Consider the following 23,966-nt stretch of genomic DNA (forward strand, 5'->3'; position numbering starts at 1 on the left):
GAAGCGAAAATGTGTCCATATATCACGTCTCCTCTTTCTCCCGAGCCCCGTGCAAAGCATGTTTTACTTTTAACCTGTCGCCGCCTCACCGTGAATCCAGTTCCTGTCTGCTCCGTGTGTTGTGTAGGCTACTCTGTGCCCGCCCGCAGGTTTGAAAGTGGGTGTGTGGCGGAGGAGGAGACAGGATTTGACAAAACCATATCATATAATAATATGTAATTTTCGTCTCGTCTTTGTTCGTGAACGATAATGTCCATAGATTTAAGCCCAGTCTTTATTTACCGAACTGCATTTTCGTCTCGTCTTTATTAGTCTACGAAAATTATTTCTGATTTACTCCCAGTTATTGTTTATTAGTGGGGATTTTAGTCTCGTCTCGTCTAGTTTTCGTTCGGTGAAAAATGTGCGTTGACGAAAATATTTTCGTTTAGTTTTCGTTAACGAAATTAACACTACCTGAGAAGGGAACGAGACGCTGTGTCCAATGACGACGCTATGGGTAACACATCGCCATGACCGCGTCTGAAGCGCATGTTCAACTATTACAATTCTGATTGGTCCTACATCTTTGTGTGACGGCGTACTGCGGAGCTGTAGAGGATACCCGAAAGCTCAGGAGGAGAAAGCGGGGCGTCCAACAGGAATGATTTCTCTTTCTCCTTAACAGCAGAGAGGTACATCCGAATCCTTGGTGGCCTGAAGGGACAGGTCTGGGGCCCGACACAGTTCTATAAAGGGATACTCCACTTTTTTTTGGAAATAGGCTCTTTCTACAACTCCCCCAGAGTTAAACTGTTAAGTTTTACCGAGGTTGAATACATTCAGTCAATCTCGGGTTCTGGCGGTACCACTTTTAGCATAGCTTAGCATATATCATTGAAGTGGACAAGACCATTAGCATTTCTTCCAAAAAAAAAAAAGACCAAAGTGTTTCGATATTTTTCCTATTTAAAACTTTACTCTTCTGTAGTTACATCGTGCACTATAAGACCAACAGAAAATGTAAAGTTGTGATTTTCTAGGCTGATATGACTAGGAACTATACTCTCATTCCTGCGTAATAATCAAGAAACTTTACTGCCGTACCATGAGTGCAGCAGGCGTAATGATATGACGTAGCGCCAAAAAATAGTCCCCAGCTCGGTAACTTCCAATGTGACCGGGACTAAGTTTGTGTAGTTGTCACGTTGGATATGTTGATGGAAGGTAGCCTATTTTTTGGCGCTACGTCATATCATTACGCCTGCTGCACTCATGGTACGGCAGTAAAGTGTCTTGGTTATTACGCAGGAATGAGAGTATAGTTCCTAGCCATATCAGCCTAGAAAATCGCAAATTTACATTTTCCGTCTGTCTTAGTGCACGATGTAATTACAGAAGGGTCAAGTTTTAAATAGGAAAAATATCTAAACTCCTTGGTTATTTTTTTGAGAAACACTAATGGTCTTGTGCACGTCAATGCTAAGCTATGCTGAAAGTGGTACCGCCTAGAACTCGAGATCGGCCGAATGGATTCAATAACGGTAAAACCTCAACGGTTTAAGTATCCCTTTAATTGGTCCAAGCCCCTCACCTTCATCCAGGTTCCTCAGCAGGTCAGCCTGGTGTGCCTGATGAACTCATGACCCACTGCCATTTAAGCTTTGCCAACCAAAGGTAACGTTGTTCTTCATGGTTTGGTCAGCAAGGTCAGGCCATGAGTGTTAATGCAGCGACGGGAGACATACCTAGCCAGCGTCTCTTCAACCCTTCAACCCTCGTCCGATCCCCAGGCTCCTTCATCCCCACGACCGAAGAATAGATAGAAATTGTGAGGCTGGAGATATGAGCCGAGAATGGTTTATTCCAGGACCTTGATACATCAGTGTCAAGCCCAGACACGGAGGTTGTGCTTTACTAGGCAGGAGGCAGGAGTCTCACTTGCTCCTACGGCGCCCTTCCTGCTTCTCGGTCAGCCCATCGAGTTTCAAATTGGCCATGGCACATGTCACTATCTCCACCAGCTCCTTGATGCTGACAATATCCAAAGCCAACATAGCGCCTTCACTCAGGGCGGAAGAAGCCACAGAGAGCGGGCTTCCGGATCCCGAGTGAAAGCACTGGAGCCCACAGGAGAGAGTTGAGAAAGGGACGGGCCCGTCCTGTTCGAGCTTCTTTGCGAGCACCATCTGCCAACTCCATGATGCGTGATCCTGACCGCTTTTATCAAATGGCACTTTTACATTACCAGTACCGGCTCGACTCGACTCGGCTCGCTTTTCGCTCCGTTTTCCATTGCAGACAGTACCGCCACAAACAGTACCCGGTCGTCATAGCTACGCCTTTCGTTCCTCGTTGCCCCATCAAGCTCTCGCTGGATCCTCTCTTCGGCAACCAAACAAAGGTAAGTCTGCACCTCCTCGTTTGACCTCGTATTCTTCCGAGTTGCCATAATAGTAGCTTAGTAACCATCTCTGACCAAACTATTTAAAAATGCCGAGGATAGTCTGGATACTCCATTTGGCGCGTGCAATGATGACGATTCTCTCTGACCAATCAGCAGTCGGCATGGTTTTCACGTCACATTTTAGTACCGGCTCAGCTCGCCTCAACTCGCTCAGAACATCGTCGGAGGTGATACAAAAAAAAGTACCCGAAAGCAGGTACAGACAGTAGCGGAGTGGCAATCAGGAGAGTCGGGAGTTTTCCCGGTGGGCCGGTAGTGTTTCGAGGCCGCGAGGGCCGGTCTGATAAAATGTATTTATTGGAAGTTCGCCATGTGCACTTGGGGCCCAAGCTAAGGGAAAAAAACTTTTTCTTTTTTTACATTTTCTATAACGGAGCATATATTTGCACTAAGTGCCTGTATTTACAGCAAAAAGACGCTCGTATTGAAAGTGGCGTAGGTCGTAGGGCGTGAAGTGCTTGAAAGCAGCTTTTGATGCGCTGAACGCGAGTTCGAATCCGCCTTTTGCCGAACTCTCTCTTCTCCCTTTTCCCAACACAGATATGTAAAGATGTAAAATGTATAACCTAACATTAAGGTCTCTAATGTTATATTTTGCCAACTAACTAAAATTGAAACCATGAATTTATATGGCGTTGCGCCATTATAATAACTGACATTAGAATAGCATCCAGTTTGTGCTGCGTGATTACTTTGCTCACGCGATCATCATGGTCTGGTGTTTTCTCCTAAATAAAAGCTCAAGGGTTTATTTCTTGCAAGTGAAGAAATTAGGACAAAAGTATTTTAATTTTCCTATATTATAGTGTTATGTAGGTTAAAATATACTTTTGAAACACTCATTTTCATTTACATAGTACATTTATAGGCTAAATGGATAGGAATAATTATATAAATCATTATTATTATAATAATTGTTTGTGATCCTAAAACACCATTGATAATGTAATGCAGACTGAGACTCTCATAACTAAAAAGATGTTTGAGCCCTCTTTATTGTCCTGGTACAAATGAATACTTTTTCTTTGTTCAACGAGCAGTTCATGGGTTGAAGCTCTTAATTGTGATCTCTCAGAGAGCACGAGATTGATGCATTTAACCTTAAAATGTCCAAAATTTTCTTGCGGGGGAGCATGGCCCCAAACCCCCCTAGAGGCACAGAGTCCACCCAACATAGTTTTAGAAATTACTATGGGAAAGAACGACCATTTATGAACTTTACTCCAGCATAGTACAACAAAGTTCCTTTTAAATCAGTAACGACGAGGGCTGGTGGTCTACGAAATTTCCCAGATTTTTTGGTCCCACTCCGCCCCTGGGTACAGGTACAACTTTTACACAGTGGAAAACCGAACAAAGGCAAGCTGAGCCAAGTCGAGTCGAGTCGAGGCGGTACTGTGTAGTGGAAAAGCGCCAAAAGAGCGGAAGCCGATCACAGGGAGCAAAGTCGGCGCCCCCTAGAGAGACGACAGTGCTGGCTCTGCTCCCAGGCAGCTCACACAGAGATCTGAATTGCTTATTTACCATTTTATAAAACTAATATACATCAAAAATCACCTTACAGGACAAGTGAACACCAAATAAGACCCTTGCAGAAGCTAACGCTGCTTATAGCTTCCACAATACGCCATAGCGTCGTCATTGGATGCAACAAGGGAGTTCGCTTGAAAGGGAACTTTCCTCATGCAAAAATCTTTCGTCCTCACGTGAAAATCATAATCACAAATTCAAAACCACAAAATCTTTTGTGGATTCCTATTGAAGTGATTACATTTTCCTCACAAAATTCACCGAACAATGGTATATGTGACTGCACCTTTAGAGGTGGAGTCCAGCTATATTAAAATGATTTATGAGTCAAGCCTTAGTTACACTGGAATACTTTGATGCACAAACTGTTTGTCTATGTAGAGTTTTCCAAACTCAAATAAAGTACACAGCAACAGTGTGTCTGTGGTTATCAGCCTGCGGCATTTTGTCATACCTGAATGGCGGCCAGGTTCTTCTGCTCCTGTGAAGGGGCTTGGTGAACGAAGCGAAGCCAATTAGCATAACGAGGGCTACTGGCGTCCAGGATATACAGCACGTCACCTTTATTCCCTCGAACCTGCAGGAGCACACAGATTCAAAGGTTACACACAGGTTAACTCACAATATTAGATCATCTTTTAGGCCATGCCAAAAGAGATGTTTTACATCTTTCATTTATTTTTATTTATTTTTTTTAATTAGAAAATTATTTCTGTGACTTCCATTATTTCTGTGACTTAGCTACTTCACCACGTAATACATTTGCATAATGCTACGTCTACAAAAAAAATCAGATCAGATCCTGTTCAAGTCTCGGGATTATAAACCTAACTTTTTTTAACTTAAGTTAAACGGCGGCTAATAGTGACTTATTCGGACTAATCTTGAAAGGTAAATTCCCTGAAATTGCCTGCATCATAACACACGAGCCGCATGAAAGAGCGGCACAGTGAAAGATTGCACACTAACATGATATATCATAATAATTATATGCACAAGTGTGTAATTTAAGAGTTAGGCTCACTATACTTTAGGCAGAAAAGTGTCATCAGGGCAGGCGGATCAGTAAATCTCAGCTCTAATGCGGCTGAACACGACCTGATCCGCACTATAATTAAAACTTTAATGCAGCCGAAAATAAACTCAAATCTTTCACGAGCAGATATTTGATGGGATATTAGATACGGCGCGTCTCGCTCCCGTAGCTCTGTCTGGCCTGGGAGAGTCAGTGCGAGTCGAGTTCATGCTGGCATGTCCCGTCCAATTAATCGTTGCCTGGAGACGAGCAATGATGCGTCTGTCTGAACAAGAGGGGCATCAACGTCTCCAAGATGGTTCAAATTCAGTCAAGCCTCAGCGACCTCTGTTTCCAAAGACAAACACCACTTAGTGATTTGAATAAATCTCTACCCAAAGTATTAAACTTTGGCGTACGCATCTCACACTGTTTGTGTCAATATCTCAACTGACATGTTGATGAGAGGTGGTTTTTGTTTGGTGAACAATAAAATGGGTGAAAAAGTCACATTCACTTAAAACAAATGAGAGAATTTAGAGTGTTTTTTGACCCACTTAAGTAGGACTTAAAGTCCCCCTGCGGTCAATAATTGAATCCCTTAAACTCATCTCTGATCAGACATAGGCCTATTTAAGTGTTTTCTACTTGGAAAAAAAGTCTTGGTAACACTTCATTTGAAGGGGTGTGCATAAGGCTGTCATGACACTGTCATAAACATGACATAACACCTGTCATGAACATGAAGGAGTCTTTATGAATGTTTATGACGGTTGTCATTAAGTGTCATTCGGTAAATTATGACACTTTTAATGCAAAGTTGACATTGTTTGAAATGTCTTTGTTAATGACAACTTGACATTAACAAAGACAGAAATGTCTTAATGACAACTTGACATTAGCCAATAAATCATAACTAGTCCAACGTGTTCCACTTTACTTGAGGTAAAGGGACATATTAATGACACTGTTGTTAAAGCATTTGACAGTGTAATAACCCTTAATGACATCTTTATAACTAGTACAATGTGTTCCACTTTACTTGAGGACAAGTAAAATATTCATGTCACAGTTATAATGGTGTCATGACGGCCAAAGTTAAAACCAACCATAACATATGATAGGGTAATGTAATGTTAACACATTACAGGTTAACAGGTTATGATTTCTTGGTTATGTCAAGTTGTCATAGCAAAGACATTTCAAACAATGTCAACTTTGCATTAAAAGTGTCATAATTTACCGAATGACACTTAATGACAACAGTCATAAACATTCATAAAGACTCCTTCATGTTCATGACAGGTGTTATGTCATGTTTATGACAGTGTCATGTCAGTCTTATGCACACCCCTTCAAATAAAGTGTTACCAAAGTGGGTATGCCTTAAAATAGCTTGAATGTACCTCAACACCCTTGGCTCATTTAGTAAACGCGATCCTATGAATATGTAAATGAGCCCCGCCTCCACTCACTCACTCAGCTCCACTGGTTGACAATCACGTATTGATCTGATTGGTTACAAGGTTGTTTGTGGCATCAGAAACGCCAGCGATTTCACACCGTGTTTGGTTCACTGCAGTTTTAAAGGGTTAGTTCATCCTATAAATGAAAGCTCTGTCAGTATTTACTCACCCTCATGTTGTTCAACCCCGCAAGACCTTCGTTCATCTTCGGGACACAAATAAAGATATTTTTGATGAAATCTGAGAGCTGGATCACTCCTCCATACTAATCCATAGGCTTCTTGAGGAATTGAAACTTGCCGGCCTCGAAAAGTTATTAAAGACATCGTTAAAATAGTCCAAGTGACTACAGTGGCTCAATCTTAACTTTATCAAACGACGAGAACACTTTTTGTGCGCAAAAACAAACAAAAATAACGACTTTATTTCAACTATTCATTTACTTCTCTCTGTGCTTCGAGTCAGGTTTCTAGTTTAATAGCGTATTGCTTCTGTTATTGTATGTCACACGCATCACACACATGACCAGCGTCGGCCAATAGTGAGCCTACGTGTGACGTATCTCTACGCAATCACACTACGTTAACTGACTACAGGCCCATAGAGAAGGAAGTGAATAGTTGAAATAAAGTCGTTATTTTTGTTTGTTTTTGCGCACAAAAAGTATTCTCGTCGTTTGATAAAGTTAAGATTGAGTCACTTGGACTATTTTAACGATGTCTTTAATAACTTTCCGAGGCCGGCAAGTTTCAATCCCTCTAGAAGCCTATGGACTAGTATGGAGGAGTGATCCAGCTCTCAGATTTCATCAAAAATATCTTTATTTGTGTTCTGAAGATGAACGAAGGTCTTACGGGGTTGAACAACATGAGGGCGAGTAAATACTGACAGAATTGACATTTTTGGGTGAACTAACCCTTTAATGGTGTTGAATTTACACATGGTTTATCTTAAATCATATTAAAAACACCACACAGGCATATTTTTAACATTCATTTCTTGTTGTCTATGAAATACGGTTAAAGTGTACTGTTAAGTGTACTGTCAAGCATTTAAGGTGAACTAAAATATACTTTAATGTCATTAATATTAAAACAATTCACATCATGTTTTAAAATATATTTGTAATTACAAATTTATAATGAAGTTGCAATTCAGTACATTTAAAATATATTCTCGTTAAATCTAATATTGAATACCAGTATGTGCTTCATTATGTTAGTTAGCACATCAAAATTCTGCTTAAACCATGACAAGTGCTCACTCAATACAATTAAACACACTTCTTTTTCAGGGCAAGGAAATCACAGAGACAGAACACGAACTACAACCTAGAAACCCATACATCAACACATTTAAAACCAGTTAAGGCTACCTCTGAACAACCACTCCCAACAGCCCAGCATAGTCGCGGTGAGTTTTGTAAGCACAAACACTCACAGTCATTAAAACAGCCAAGAAATAAGCTAGCATCTAGCATCGTAAAGAAGTTTTATCAGATACGAGTTGCCTCTAAAGTGCTCCCAAGTGACACAAAAACAAAAAGCTTTGTGGCGACACACAGCGAATGTATAGTGGGGAAAGCGATGGGATCATTGTTGAGTCTAGTCACCCACCCACCTCCCACATCAGTCGTGGATCCATGCTTTCATCCAAGTCACTCAGCATCCGCTTTTCACCTGCAAACGGGCCGAATTTCTCACCCTGTGGAGAAAAAGAGAGCACGTCTGTGTGAGAGTGTGTTGTGGGATTGGGCTTTGATGCCACATCCAGCAGCTTCTGGAGTGTCTGTGTGGCGTCTGAACATGATCAAGGTTGAGACTTATTCAGAGACTTCACACATGTAGGGTGTATTCACACTTGTTGTTCGTTTTGCTTGATCCGCTTAATGTTCACACTGGCATCTTTATCAGCGAAAGGCATATGGATAATATGTTCACAACCTGATTGGTCTGCTTTTTTAATGCATATTTTTAGATGGAACTTACCAAATATACAAAAAATGCTGTGTTCTGGGATAAATGCGCTCGTTGTATGTGCGTATCTACATGGATCAGATGAGAACTCTTGAAGAGCTTATATAATGTGTAAATGAGATAAAACAGCGTCAGGAATCCCTCCGTCACACAGGTGAGGAGACCCGGTTCTGTGATGGGACACATCACGACTATGACGAGAAAAAACAGGCATGCTGGAGCATTTTAGGGTCGCAACTTGTGACATCATGTCCTGTTTTTGGTTCGTTTACATGTCTTTGGTCAGTTACAACTGGTGTTTTAATGGTGGATCGGATTCATTCCTGGTGTTTTAATCGTCTTTTTGTCCACTTTCAAACACTTCTGTCCTGATTTCTTCGAGGGGAGGGTCTATGGGCGGGGAAATGTATGGGATTTACCAGATCTTTCAACCTAATGGACAAAATAAGTTTGTTCAATTTAAATATAAACACGACCGGAGACACGGAAAAACACACGGCTCTGACAGACACAAGACCAGCCGAACGCTGAGTGTGTGTGTTAAGGCCAATTTATACTTCTGCGTCAAGGGTACGCCATAGTGTACGGTGTAGGCTACGCACGTAGGCGACGCCGTCGTGAGCATTTATCCACAAGTTTCCGAGGGGCGCTCCTGTAAAAAATAAAGTGGGTGAAACTTCCGGTGAGGCGGCGGAAGTAGCATTCCAATGGTGTTTTGTGTGTTAGTTAGCGAAGAGGCTAGCTGTTTTTCGGAGAATTATTTTACTATTTAAAGACGCAAATCTTTATGAGAGATGTCATTACGGAGCTCAGGGACAACATGTGCTGTTCGCGGTTGTATAACCGGACTAAACTAATTCAGTGGCTTAAACGTGATTGTTTTGAGCTGAAAACGAAATCAGAGTGATCCTGCCAGAGCCCGTCTCTGATCCTGCCAACGACTGTAGTTTCCATCACCTCCCAAAAGACGACGAATCTTCCTGTGCACATTTGTTTAAATTCTTAATATTCTATAAACTCTATCCGCATGTGATTGGCTGTTCGCTACTGATGTTACTCCTAAACTCACGATCAAAGCCCGAGTTGACAGAATACCAAATGCGCCAGTTAATGTATTCAAGTAGCACATTCATTTATGATTTTGAATAAACTCCAAAGCACAATGACTAAGTGTGTATTTTTTATTTTAATTGTTTGTCAGCTCGCACAACTGTCTGTCACCATGCCTTGATGAGTATTGATTATTAATAATGTTATTATAATAGTCCCAATCAACTACTGCGGAGGGTAAAGGTACTGTTATTTCACCCTTTTTAATTTCGTTGAGGTTGTGTTCCCACATCGTTAGCTAGTTTGGATCGCTATAACTTGAATGACTGTCAACTGTTGAATAAACGAGTGTCAAGCATGTCAAGTCGCGCTTTGTCTACTTCGAACCGGAAGTCGCGCCCACTTTTGACGCAAGGCCTCATGGGGCGTAGGAAACTTGTGGATACTTCTGCGTTCAGGTCTTGGTTGCTCTGCAGTACTGCTCCGAAACGCTAGTTGGCGGCGGAGGGTTTTAATGTTCCACTGTGTTTAGATTCCTCGAGGCTAGGTTACTACAAGCAATGGCGACTGAAAGAGAGCGGATCATGTTGGAGTTGGATCTTATTGAGGTGGAAAAACAGTTAATTTTAGTGAAATTACTAAAACTAAAAGGCAGAAATGAGAGAAGACGTCGGAGGAGATGGTACGTGCGGAAATGCGTTGGCGGAAATGCGATGCTACTAAGCCGACCAATCACAGACCTTGCGGTCCGCGTCCTCGCGACACGTAGGAGGTGCGCATCAGGCTACGGTAAAGAGTACGCGGTATGGTACGCGTCTGTGCGTATGCTACGCCATACCTACAGCGCACCCTACGCAGAAGTATAAATGGTCGCAGAAGACCATTTTAGTGAAGACGGGACAAACCGGAGGACTTTAGAAACGATGACGCAGAGGCTCACGCTCGGCTCTATGATTGGGTGTCATCAGTCGTGACGTGTCCTTCCCTGATTCATCAGCCACCTATCACATGACCCGACCCCGTAAGAAAACATACAAAAACAACCACGTCGTTGGTCCATGAAAAGAAATCTCTGGTCTTCGACATTTCTAATCTTTGCAGAGGTAGCTAACGTTACTTTCTTCATCATCAAATCTGAGGAATAGTCAATCCGTTTCCCGTTTACACCGTCACGCGCATGCCCAGTGTTGGTGAATGGTCACGTGATCCGCGTTTTCAGTCGTTTTAATGTGGACGGAGATCAATTCTAATAGGCAGATAAAACGCTGGTGTGGACGGAGATCGTATTCATTTTAATTCTCTGTTTTTTAATGAAAACACAGTAGTGTGGACGGAGTGGTGCGGACCCGAGCGCGATTGCCGTGTTCACACATGCCTAAACGACCCGAACCAAAGCGAGAAAACGCATCAGGTTCCGAAACAAACGGTCAGGAGTGAATGCACGCTTTAATATCAGGTGTAAACAGGGCCTAAAGGTGCGAACAGACCCGACTGCCAAAGAACTGCACGTTTTTGGACTAAACCAGCTGCCGTAGTCAAACTAAACTATAATTTAGATCGTCAATAGCACTCCCTTTAAGCCCTTTGTTTATACGAAAACACTCACGGGTGAAAACGTAAAAATATTTTATCGGATGTGCCTTTCGTTTACACAGCGACATCGTTTTGGGGGCTTAAAAACGCAAAAAAAAGTCTGCTTGACAGTGAATGTTGTACGCAGGCGCGCAGACTTGGTGTTGTTGGCAGTACTCCACATCGCCACCTATCCACCTGAAGTGCACACTACATCGGATTTCACACACTTTTCCGTCACCACATGCACGCGGATTTCCCACCCAAAACGCTCGTCTAAACGCAGAATAAAAAGTGATAACGCAACGCCACTTTTGCGTTTTCTCTTCAGAATCGTTTCCGTGGAAACATAGCCTAAAACTCTCCTCATGAACATTGAAGTTATCCATATTGCACAGGGAATCTCTCATTTATATCGCATCTAGACTTTATTTATGAGGGGATTTGTGATCAGTTAATAGGCTAAATGTAAACTATAATACATTTTCATTTAATTGTAAATAGCAATTGTGTGAGTTATTATATTATTTTAAAGAGATGTGTATATGTAGGCCTACACACATTTAACGTGTAGTGTATTTTCTTTTGTTGGAATGAAATAGGCCAAGGAGCAGGACATGTTCTTGCAGGTTGTGATGTTCACACACTTCATCCTGTCAGCTGAAGAGGGTGAAAGTCTTAATACAGATGTAGAGCCCTTACAAACAATTACCACAGTAAATAACGTTATATTTATTGCTTTTGCTGAAAACAAGTCATATAATAAGATTATTTCAAATCTTTTTTTAAAAGTGTAAAAAAACATTATCTGACATTTACTTTTAATGACAGCGCCGGGAGCTAATATGCATCACATAATAAAACGCAGCTGTACTGTACAACAACAACTGAAGTAACGTTAACTTTATGGCGGAAACGGAGGCTGTCGTGCTGGATTTTTGGCGGAAACTATGGTTACCATGGTGATTGTTTGTAAGGGACGTGGCAGCCCACGTAAGCAGAGATACACAGAGGAATGCAACTACAACCAGGCGATTAAACTTTCTAGACTATGAGCAAAGTGAGAATAGTAATAAAGTAAGTCTTTCTCCAGATGTAACTACAGAACCCGTACTTTATCTTTCATGCTGAGAGTTTGTTGTAAGCACGAACCTTCTTGACTGCTCTGGCAGTGTAAAGCCCCATCCCGTCCTGAACTTTAGAGGACTTCAGCACGAATCTGTCCGGCACGTACATGCCCAACATTCTCATCACTTCAGAAAGACGCCCTTCTTCCCAACAAAACACATGAAACGCGCCCGGAAACACAGGTTATGGGCTGGTTTGATATTCTCTGCTCGCTGTGTTTGTAAATCTCAATCCAGTCTGGTCTTCCATGTTACTGTCTGTACATGAGAGCGACACTGCGTTCCGATTGGCTGTTGGCCGTACGGGGAACGCGTTTCTGCACTCTGATTGGTGGAAAGTTTAAGAACGTCCAGTTAGTGTCAGTCACAGAGTGAGTTTATGCGATCTGATTGGTGGAAAGTTTGTCACCGCGAGCTACATACTTTACTTTCCCGGGAAAAATCACCTCTAAAATCACGAATACTACAAGTAACACTCTACATTAGGGTTAATTAGTAAACATTAGTTAATATGTATTAACTAAATTGACCTTACAATGATCAATACATGTGTTACTACTGTATCATTGTCAACGTTAGTTAATAAAATAGCTATTCATTGTTTGTTCAGGTTCACAGTGCATTATCTAATGTTAACAGATACAACCTTTGATTTGATAATGTATTAGTAAATGTTGAAGTTAATATTAACTATAGATTAATACTGTAGAAGTATTGCTTATTCATAACTCATGTTAACTACGGTAGTTATGTGAAGTCTTACCCAAATAATAATAATATCAACAACAATAATGGTGTTGCTACTACTACTAATAATTAAATACATGATGTGCATTGTGCAATAATACTTTTTTGAAGTAATTTTTGGGTTCGGTTTGTCAGGGACATCCAAGCCTTATGACAAGGAGAGCCTCTGAATTTAAGCGATGTTACAGATTTAAACATATAACAGCATTAAATTAAATGAACATTACCATTTTACTGACATGTTATATTTAGATCTAACATCCAAACAGAGCTAATGCACCTCAGTACGAACACCAGCCTCTGGTCTGACTGTGTGGTCATGTTTCATGTACACATTGTGTTTTCTTTAATTGATTTTCAAAGCCATTTGATTTAATGCTCTATAAACAAGGTGGTCGCACAATCAGCCACAGTAATGGAGGATGGATGTGCATAGGAGTTACCGTTAACGATCATGGCTCTGTGTGTTTAGATGCTGTTTACTGGCCCTTCATCAGTACCTGCCAACCCACATCTGTTTAAAACAGGTTTCTGCAGAAAGCAATTAGGAAAATGGGCATACTGTTGCAGAGGGAATCATTTGCTATGTAGGCCGGGGTGGAACCTGGAACCTTTGTTTGTGAATGTGTTTCCCAGGTCCTGGTTAAGTTGTGGCTCGCCGGATGTTTTGGTTGTTGTGGCCATTTTGCAAGGCGCTTTTCTGTACTGGCTGCTGAGTTTATTAAAAAGGATAAACAGTAATGCCTGCGTGCATCTTTATATACTCGGGTTATCCCTCATACAAACAGCAATGGATGATCAGGCATCTAGATGAGAGAGGATACACTCACATCACACGGGCTTTTAAAGCCAGGCCCATTAATGACTCTGGGTAATTTGTACAGTCACTCAGTACATGTTATGCTGTCTGTGTGTATACAGGCCAGTCATATCCACAACAACTTTCAATTAGGCTACATACAGTACATGACAAACTTCTGCATGATAAGATATGAAAACCAATGGAGTTTGCTGTCATCAACATAGAGCGTCTCAAAACATCTCTTTTTGTGGTTGATGAAGAAATAAAAGGATGGAATACACTACATGACTTTAAATTTCAAACAAATAAAAAAACATGCATACACTTTTCGACTTTGTAAATGGTTTCCGTGAGAAAGGGAGCATCATATGGTAAATGATTGAGGATCACACACTGCAGACGTCCAAGCTGTTCACAACATGTGTCAGAAACATGTGGCTCTTTGCGAGGGGACGCATGACAATTGAAACACAATATGTGTTCCAAAATCGGCTAAGAATATCAAACTGATACTGCTGATTGGATGGAAGCTAAAAATATGTGTCCATCATACACTACGTGATTTTGCTGCCCAATATATGAAGACAACTACAGCATCGACAAAATTGTTGTGTAGTTTATTCCATTGAGTTATTTTGGTTTGGAACAAAATGAAAATGGGTAAATCATAACAGATTTTTTATTTATGGCTAGTTATTTTAATATGTCACAGAAAAAGTGAGATATTGTCAGAATGTGATGTTCAGTCGTTCAACAGCGGTCGCCTTAGGAAGTCCAATTTCATACAAAAAATTTCTGTTTGCATTTTAAAGGTAGTTGTTATATGGTAATATAAAGACATGCTTGAGTTATATGTTGCTTAGAATATGGTTAGAATATTTTATTTGATGGCTACTTTGAAATAGGGAACCATGATTTTTGCAATCATAATGGTGTAGTTACTGCATCCGCCAGCAGGGGAGAAAGAAACCAATCCATTTCTCAGCAGCTCTTCGTAAGAAACTTCTTTAGCAAGCAGGTTTATTTAAGACTTTTGTAAACTGGCATAAACATGAAATCCTTCTCTAGTCATGAAAAAATAACCACTTGTTCAATGTAAAGGAGAGCAGAGCGTTAGACGTATATTTTTATTGAATATCAATGTGTTGTTGTTTTTTTAGTAAATCAGTGAAATAGACAACACAGGACATTTTTAAAGTGCCCCTATTTTGCTTTTTGGAATATTAGCTTTCATGCAGTGTGTAATACACCTGTTTGTGCATGTAAAAGGTCTGCAAATTTTCAAAGATGAAAGTCCACAACAAATAAAATGATTGTGTCATTAAAGAATCAATTCTGAATTGCTGAAATGAGTTGTCAACAATTCTTGCCTCACTTCCTGTTACATACCTTCAAAACAATGTAACAAATTTGCATAATGCCATCCTATGGATTTCATTGGCTGCCGGAGAACGACATCTACTTTGACCCTCCAACACTGTAGTGGTAGCTGAGACTGCAAGAGCTTGGTTTGGGTTGTCAACATGTAAAGAAGAATGTGAATTAATTTTGCATGAACTTCAAAAAGAAGAGAACTCGAGCTGGAATTTATACAGAAAAACCGACATCCTTAATATCACTGTGTATTAAGAGCTGTAGAAGATCCGAAATTAAAATTCAGATATGGTAATAAGCGTTTGTTTCCAACATGCACTGTAAGTGGTCCTTCAATCACAACAGACTGGGTCATCTGACCAATCAGAGCAGAGTAGACCAATCACAACAGACTGGGCCATCTGACCAATCAGAGCAGAGTAGACCAATCACAACAGACTGGACCATCTGATCAATCAGAGCAGAGTAGACCAATCACAACAGACTGGGTCATCTGACCAATCAGAGCAGAGTAGACCAATCACAACAGACTGGGTCATCTGACCAATCAGAGCAGAGTAGACCAATCACAACAGACTGGACCATCTGATCAATCAGAGCAGAGTAGACCAATCACAACAGACTGGACCATCTGACCAATCAGAGCAGAGTAGACCAATCACAACAGACTGGGCCATCTGACCAATCAGAGCAGAGTAGACCAATCACAACAGACTGGACCATCTGACTAATCAGAGCAGAGTAGACCAATCACAACAGACTGGGCCATCTGACCAATCAGAGCAGAGTAGACCAATCACAACAGACTGGACCATCTGACTAATCAGAGCAGAGTAGACCAATCACAACAGACTGGACCATCTGACTAATCAGAGCAGAGTAGACCAATCACAACAGACTGGGCCATCTGACCAATCAGAGCAGAGTAGACCAATCACAACAGACTGGACCATCTGACTAATTAATAGTAAAGTTTAATCACAATATTCACAAAATCCCATTATAATCGCATTATGGAAATTCTTGCTTGTAATGAATCCACAGTGTTTTATAATTTTATAATATAGTTTACTCCACTTTCCCACGCTGCAAACCATGCAGATTTGATATATTTATTTTTTGAACTTTTTTGGATGGAAGTGAATGGAACAGAAAGTCTAATATGAAGGGAGCATATATAAGTCCTGCCCAACTTCCTATTTCAATAGGAAACACGTCAACAAGGGGAAGAAAACTGTGCTTTTCCGACCATTTCATGGAGTCTTTGACAGGCTCCTGAATACATGTGTTGAAGAGTATTGGAGTGACAGAAGCTGTGAGAGTCATCTCTGTGTGGCCCGTCTTTTTCGATCCCCTGACCCCCAGCGACCTCCGGGACCCCGCTGACCCCTGTTGTCAGTGTGCCTGCAGTGAGGACTGTGAGGAAGGAGAGTTGCTACGATTAGGACTCAGTGACCCTTAACCTGACCCTACACACACACACACACACACTTGAGCATCAACTTTTACTCTCTCTCTCAGCTAGAGTCACTGATCAGAGACTAATTCTGACCACACACACAAAACCCACCCAAACACACACACACACACACACACACACACATTTGACCTAAGGGAACTAAAAGTCTAAAATGCTTGGATGAACACAGTTTTCTTATTTGTGTTGACACTTCCTTTTAAAACATTAGAGGCAGGATGTCAAAAAACTTAGTATAGCTTATAACAGTTTATAACATAGCTTAGCAAAATCATGACACACCGCTAGTCAATGACAGATGGTTTGAGGGAGGGACATTCTTACAGAGTATTTGATTGGACAAAAAAAAACAACAACATTTTTTACACCCATTGATTTAATAGCAATTAATATTTTAGTCTGTTTTCCCAGAATCGTTGAGTAAAGATGATGCATTTACATCAGGATTTACAGGAGTTACTATATAAATGACTTTTGACTCAATCCTTGACTAATTTGATAATTAATACATATTATATGGTAGAAATGTTTGAACTCAGATTGAGACATTTGACTTGGTAAACTCTGTAAAACTCTTGAGATCACTTCTAAACTTTAGTGAGAGTTTTGGAGTTTTTAGAGAACTTTTGTGGAAAATTTCTAGCTCAAGTGTCTCTAGCTAAGGAGAAACATCTGAGTGCACTGTGTAATGTTATTAAAGGGGACATATCATGCAAAATCCACTTTTTTAGCCCTTAAATGCATTTTGTTGCATAATTGGACTGTTTATAAGTACAGAAAAGATGAAATTATTCTCTTCAGGTGCTTCGTTTATATCTTTATATTCTGTTTTGGCCGTATTTTTCAACCTGTTCAGATTTTTCTGTTTTCTATGACGTTTTTTGAACTACAGCGTCACCGTATTTGCAGCGGAACTGACAAATAAAGACATCGACTACCGGCCCAACACTTCGAGCAATCCGCCATTATTATTTCTCGCTCCGATTTTGTAGTCCGAGCTCAATGATGCAGAAGTTACGAGAGGGCAAGTCAAAATGTTCGGTTGTTGGATGTACGTTAGTGACCTGAAGCACTTCAAGGATCAACAACCTCCGCCAGTAACGTTATACAGAAGGGTTTGCCGATCGACCTCGTCTGAATGAGGGGTAAATTCCTTCTATCATTTAGCTGCTGTGTTTTCTGATGCTTTTCTACACGTAAGTTATCATATTATTATTAATACAGATTTTTAGTGGTAAGATTAGACCGTAGTCATTTATCTTGTCAGTGTGCTTGTTTTAACAAGAGAAATAGTCGACTTTCACTAATAACACAACATAGTTAACTTAACTTACATACCACTGCATCCATATGAAGACATTGTTCTGCAGGTTCGTCGTCGTCTTTTTCAAATCGCTCGCTCTGGCTCGAATATGTAAGGCTTGATAGACAAGCCTTCTGTTGTTGACATTTTGTTAACGAGTGACTAAAAATGTTCTTTGAAGCTATAGTATATAATCATATATCTCTAATCAAACTACAATAATGGCCGAACGCGGGGAGTTGAACTGACCGTGAACTCATCGACCTGGAGAGCGGGCGGGGAAAGACGCAACTCCATTTTATTTAAAGGGGCCGCTTTGAAACGGGTCGCTCACAGACGCACATCAGAAAAGGGGCCTGTGGAGCTATAATAATGAGGAATTCAGACTTTAATTCTTTATATAGACCACAAATGTATGATTTATAAGTAAAAATGAATGATTTAAAAGCATGATATGTACCCTTTAAGACCTCTTCTAAAACTTTCAAGGGATACTCCACTGTTTTTTCATATTAAACCATGTTATTCCCTTAACTAAGACGAGTTGATACATACTCTCGTCTCAGTGCGTGTACTCTATCGCTCTGGCGCGCGAGACACTTTGATAGCACTTAGCTTAGCCCAGTTCATTCAATAGAGGCCAAGCAGAGAAGCAACCAAACACCTCCACGTTTTCCCTATTTAAATACAGTTACACGAGAGTAACTCGACCAAGAATGGTGACACAAAATAAAACGTTGCGCTTTTTTTAAACATGTAAAGTGGATAACTATAATGTATGGCGGAATACCACAGCACTTCGACCCTCTATAGTTTATAGCTGAAACTTTCATTTTTAGTTTTTTCAATAACCACGCATAAACAATATTCTCTCAAAAATACAAACATGTACATACATGTTGCTCACATATTATGGTAGCCCTGTTTGTGCTAAATATAGTGTAATTTCCACTTTGCCATTAATTTGTTTATAAGCAACTGAGAAAAGCACAAATGTCAGGGCATTTCAGAACATCTCAAGGTCCCCAAATACACCTTGGACCCCAGGGGGGTTAAACTGAAAAAAACTGAGACCATTATGACCCTTATTCATCCATGCACATCATTTCAATCAATCATAATGCTTAATGATAAATGTGTGGGCGTTGAAGACAAATTTAAACAAATATTAACCCTTAATATTCTGAAATTAATCATTTAGATATTTAAATGTAAGTCTGACTGAAACACTTTCAAAAGGATTTCAAAACCACATGTGAATTTTGCTTCAAAATCATTTTCTTTTGTTGCCGTTCACACTTGATTTGGTTTCAAACGGATTCGGATTTGGACTGACAATCTGAGCCAGACTCAACACTGTTTGTGTATAATTCTGCAACTCTTTCTGACTCCCACAGACTGAGGCTGGAACCAGATCTTAACACAAGTACAGACCAATGAGTACCACCAATAAAAAAAGAGTTCTCCCTTTCTCTCTCTCACTCCTCAGGGTCTCTATTTCTTTGCGCAAATATTTTCTCTGCGAACAAACCTCATTTTGGCAGTCCACACAACCGCCTTCAGGGAGGATTTTCCCCAGCGTTTTACCATATTTCAGAAAACTTGATACTGAGAGATCTCTTCAAACTTGAGGTGTCTCCATCATCCAAACCAACTCTCAGTCTCTCCAACGTCCCAATGAATGCTATTTCTGGCCTGTCCTGCACTGCTGACATTACTATATACACTGTGTTTTACTTTGTCAAGCCCCCGCTGCTTCTTGAGGGCCACCAGGATGGGAAGCGTTGATAGAGAGAGAGAATGAAAGGGTGGGTATAGAAATAGTCCTGAGAGATTACGCTGAAGATAAAGCGTGAGAAAATGACTGCCACTAACAACAGACATCTGATGAAGGACAACACAGACACCAGACCACCCTTTATGAGGGTGTGACAAAACTCTGTCTCCATTTTACTAATTTGAGCTCCCTTAATGCAGACAGAGACAATAATACCTAAAATAAACTCTTAAAAACACAGATTGGTCAATTGCTCTTGGGTTCAGAAACTAACCCTATTCCTGTCCATTGAGGTGCCACTAGTTCTTGATGTTTCATTAGGTTCTTCAGATCATTGTGGTTTCTGGATTCTTCAAAGGATGAAGGGTACTGGGTTCACTGTCAGGAAAAAAAATACACTTACAGGGACACATTTGTACCTTATATTCCCAGGCTAAGATACAACTACTGTACAATATGCCCTTAAGCTCTGAGTTTTTGCAGAACTACGCCCGCTCTGGCGACAAGCGGAACTGCAACCAGAGGTGTGCACACTCATGGACCCACACACGCTTGCACGAGCTGGTCATGACCAAAAGAGCATCAGCCACACACATCTCTTGTTACAGTCATAATGTCTTCAGAGGTAATAAAGTTATGAATCTGCTAGTCATTTTAAATATATGAAAGCAAAGGAGTAAATTGCACACTTATGTGTGTGTGAGGGGAACACGGGGGAAGAGAAAACTTCGGTTTTTGTTTCCATCTATCTCCATGTTGAACTGTTTTATGTGTTTACTCTATCGACTTATGATTGTATTATTATGGAAACACGTTCATGAACAATATAAGTTATTACTTTGTATTTACTTAAATCTTCCCGATGTCGACTCTCGTCTTATTCTGACTCCTGGCACTAGACAAACGTTTTATTTTCTTTGTCTTGCGTGGAGTTTGCGTTGGGGTTTGGAATGAACTACAAGCCGGTCTCTTTGAATCCATCTTCTACTTTTGTGGAAAGTTGACTAAAGTTGTGTCGCTCGAGTTGTCTTCGCTGATACGGAGAATGGCGGCGAATACACAAACCGCGCATGATGTAACGCCCAGACTCAAATCTGTCCCGAATCCCTCTTATTTATTTTACTGTACAGGATTATAGAGGCAATCGCAGTGATCAGAGAACGGCTAATTAAGCCCATCAGTCAAGTGTTATAATGGACTTCAATGGGAACCAAACAGTTCAAGGTCAAAAAAACACTGTACAAACTGCAAACTGTTCAAAGGGCTTTAAACGATTCCAGACGATGAATAAGGGTCTTATCTAGCGAAACGATCGCTCATTTCAAAAATAAATAAAAACGTTTAAGTTTTATAAGCTCAAATGCTCGCCTTGCTCTGTTCTGTGATTCGCGTTCGTGACTCTCCTGTTCGAACTCGTTCATCAGAATGAACAAATCTTTTTTCGAGTCATGACTTGAAGGGTGCTTGATAAGACCCTTATTCATCGTCTGAAATCGTTTAAAGCCCTTTGAACAGTTTGCACTGAAACTGACTTTTGGACCTTGAACCGTTTGGTTCCCATTGAAGTCCATTATATGGAGAAAATCCTGGAATGCTTAATTTATTTTCGACGGAAGAAAGAAAGATGTGGACATCTTGGATGACACGGGGGTGAGTAAATTATCAGCAAAAGTTTTTTTTTTTTTTTTTTTTAAGTGAACTACTCTTTTAAGCATGTAATTTATTTTCTGAGAGTGTATCTAGAGAAGAGACTAGTGTAGTGTATCTAGAGAGAGGTTCTCACAGCAGCCAGTTGCATAAACAGCCACTATTAGGACTGTGCCTTAAGAACTAGTCTTGATGTAAAATCCTGATGAAAAAGGTGTGTTTTGCTTGCTGGGATCAGAATGGGATGCTGGTTTGCCAGCTCAGTTTTGCTTGAAAACAGCATGACTTTGCTTGTCCACCAGCATAAAATAGTTTTTGACCAACATGGAATTAATGCCGGTTTATGCTGGATTTCTCAGCAGGGCAACTAGCAGTGAGTCAAGGGGTAATCATCGGTCTTACTTTTCAGATTCAAATTAGACTGATTTACTTTATGTAACTGACTAATGTTATGACCGCAGTCGTAAAGAAAAAAAACTACATGACAAACTTAAAAGAGTCTAAGCAGTTTATGCAACCGACCACAGGGTCGGTACAAACCTCTTTTTGCTAATTGGGAAATGTCCTTTTAAATGGCACACATACAAATTCTTGACTTTTCTTGAACAACTAACTAGTCTACATGGTTAAACATTTCGTAAAAATTGTCCATGTGACAGTGTAAGTCTTCTAAAACAGTGTAACTTGAGGAATACGCAAATGCAAGCAAATTCCTTTCCACCACAGCTCTTAAATGTCATTCTCATTTTCGTGTACCACTTACCATGTCACATGACATATGGAAACCAATGGTGTTTTAAGTCATTGGCAACAGATCTGACACAAAATGTGGCAGTAAATCAATAAAATACATTTTAAACGATCTGGAGCTGAATCGACTTACCTTGAAAGATTATTTATGATGCCCGAAAATCAAGTCTGCTTAAAGTCCCACCCAACCTTCACTGAGAAAAAGAGACCTAGGGAAGACCTTGAGACCTTTGATGTTCCCCCCATTTTTGCCATGATGATGAACAACGTTGGATCACGCTTTAGAAGGAGTTTTCATACTTCTGATGAGGTCTTTGGGTACAGATGGTCTGACCTTAGAAGAACTGCCAGGATGCGGTTTGATAGTATCAGCATTTCTGTCTTGCAAACACCATCACTCACAAGTATCATAACCAGAGTTTGTATGTGGGTGTTGAGCAGCGAATATGTGTGTGTGTGATATATTTCAGACTCTTCTTCACAAACTATCTTCAAAAGTGTCAGTGCTCCCAAAGATCAGATACGAACAAAGTTCAACGCTAAAAGCTGAAACCCATCACTCTGAATCGTGGCTTCCATTCCCCTATATTTATTTCATTCACTGTTTTCTCTGGCTTTATATCTCTCACACTCTTCCCCCTAACAACCACATCTCTCTCCTTTTATAGTCCCAAGAGAGCAGACGGCCAGCACGAGACCGTTTATTCAGTGTATTTGAGTATTTTCCTCTTTTACAACACCAATGTGAACTGCTTTTACAGAGAGAAGACCTGTTTTGATAGTGTTATCATCTTACTCTGAGTGAGTGTTGGCGGCCAACTTCAGCAACTGTGGCTCCTAAGAATTCCATACAACAAGCTAAATGGAGTGAGTGTGTGTGTGTGTGTGTGTAAAGACTGAGTGGGAGGGATAGCTACAAAAGTTCAAAAGGTAAACATAAGCTCTTTTCCAAAGTCTAATGAGCGGCCTAACTTGATGGACTGCAACCAATGCCAAGATGCAGTACAGCAAGACACCTGTTTATCAGCACACCACAAATCCTTTGAGAAATAAAGCAATCACAGAAAAGCATCCAGATTAATGGCGCGGTCATTTGTAGTTTACCCCACAGAAGCACAAGATAAGCCTGTACAATAATTATGCGCAATGCACTGACCACACGTTTGCATCTGCCTTGAAATAAGCTAAGTAAAAACTTTTGAAGGGTTTGTTCACCCAGAAATTGTGCCAGTAATTATGTTGCTCCAACCCCAGAAGACTTTCATTCATTTTCAAAACACAAAGTAAGATATTTTTGATCAAATCTGAGAGCTGGATCACTCCTTCTTAGGCTTCTATTGTAATCACGAAACTTTTTTAGTTCGTAAAAACATCATTAAAATAGTCCAAGTGAATACAGTGGCTCAAATTTAAAGGAACCTTATGTAAGAAATTGATTTCAAATAATCATAAAATGTCCCCGATATGTTCATTTCAAATACTTCTATCACTGACAACAGCAGTCCGGCCAGGATATTGTCATTTAAAAAGTGAAGTTGCAGCCCTCGACTGATGTTGATGTTGTCATGTTGTGTTTTTGTCTGATGCCCCACCCTCTAGTAGTCAGTAGTGTTGCAGCATCCGGGTTGCCAGATCTTCTCTAGTTACCATTGTTGCTGATACAAACATGTCTGATACAAATATGTTGGATCCTGCATCCTGTCTGGCAACCTCGAGTCAAGGGGGAAGGAGGAGGTGATCTACAGTAATTTGAAAGTGATTGCAGTACCATTTTTCGCCACAATTTTACATACGGCTCCTTTAAGTTTATCAAGCGACAAAACAAAACAAAAAAACACACAAATAATGACTTTATCTTCACCTGTGTGGGCCTCTGAGTGAGTTCACGTAGTGAAAGAGCGTCAGTA

At 40.5% G+C, this 23,966-nt stretch overlaps 1 protein-coding gene across 1 annotated transcript in view; it reads right to left on the minus strand.

Moving 5' to 3' along the window:
* Window positions 1-12,453, minus strand: part of prdm5 (PR domain containing 5) — a 131,224-nt gene extending 118,771 nt beyond the window's left edge. The window contains exons 1-3 of the mRNA XM_039651352.2: window positions 12,208-12,453; window positions 8,078-8,161; window positions 4,431-4,553 (exon numbers count right to left, since the gene is read on the minus strand). Of these exons, the coding sequence (XP_039507286.1) occupies window positions 4,431-4,553; window positions 8,078-8,161; window positions 12,208-12,306 (306 nt within the window). The 5' untranslated portion in view covers window positions 12,307-12,453. The remainder of the gene's footprint in view (window positions 1-4,430; window positions 4,554-8,077; window positions 8,162-12,207) is intronic.
* Window positions 12,454-23,966: the final 11,513 nt, after the last annotated feature.

This window comes from Pimephales promelas, chromosome 20 (genome assembly GCF_988280905.1).
Source record: "Pimephales promelas chromosome 20, fPimPro1.hap1.1, whole genome shotgun sequence".
Lineage (NCBI taxonomy): Eukaryota > Metazoa > Chordata > Actinopteri > Cypriniformes > Leuciscidae > Pimephales > Pimephales promelas.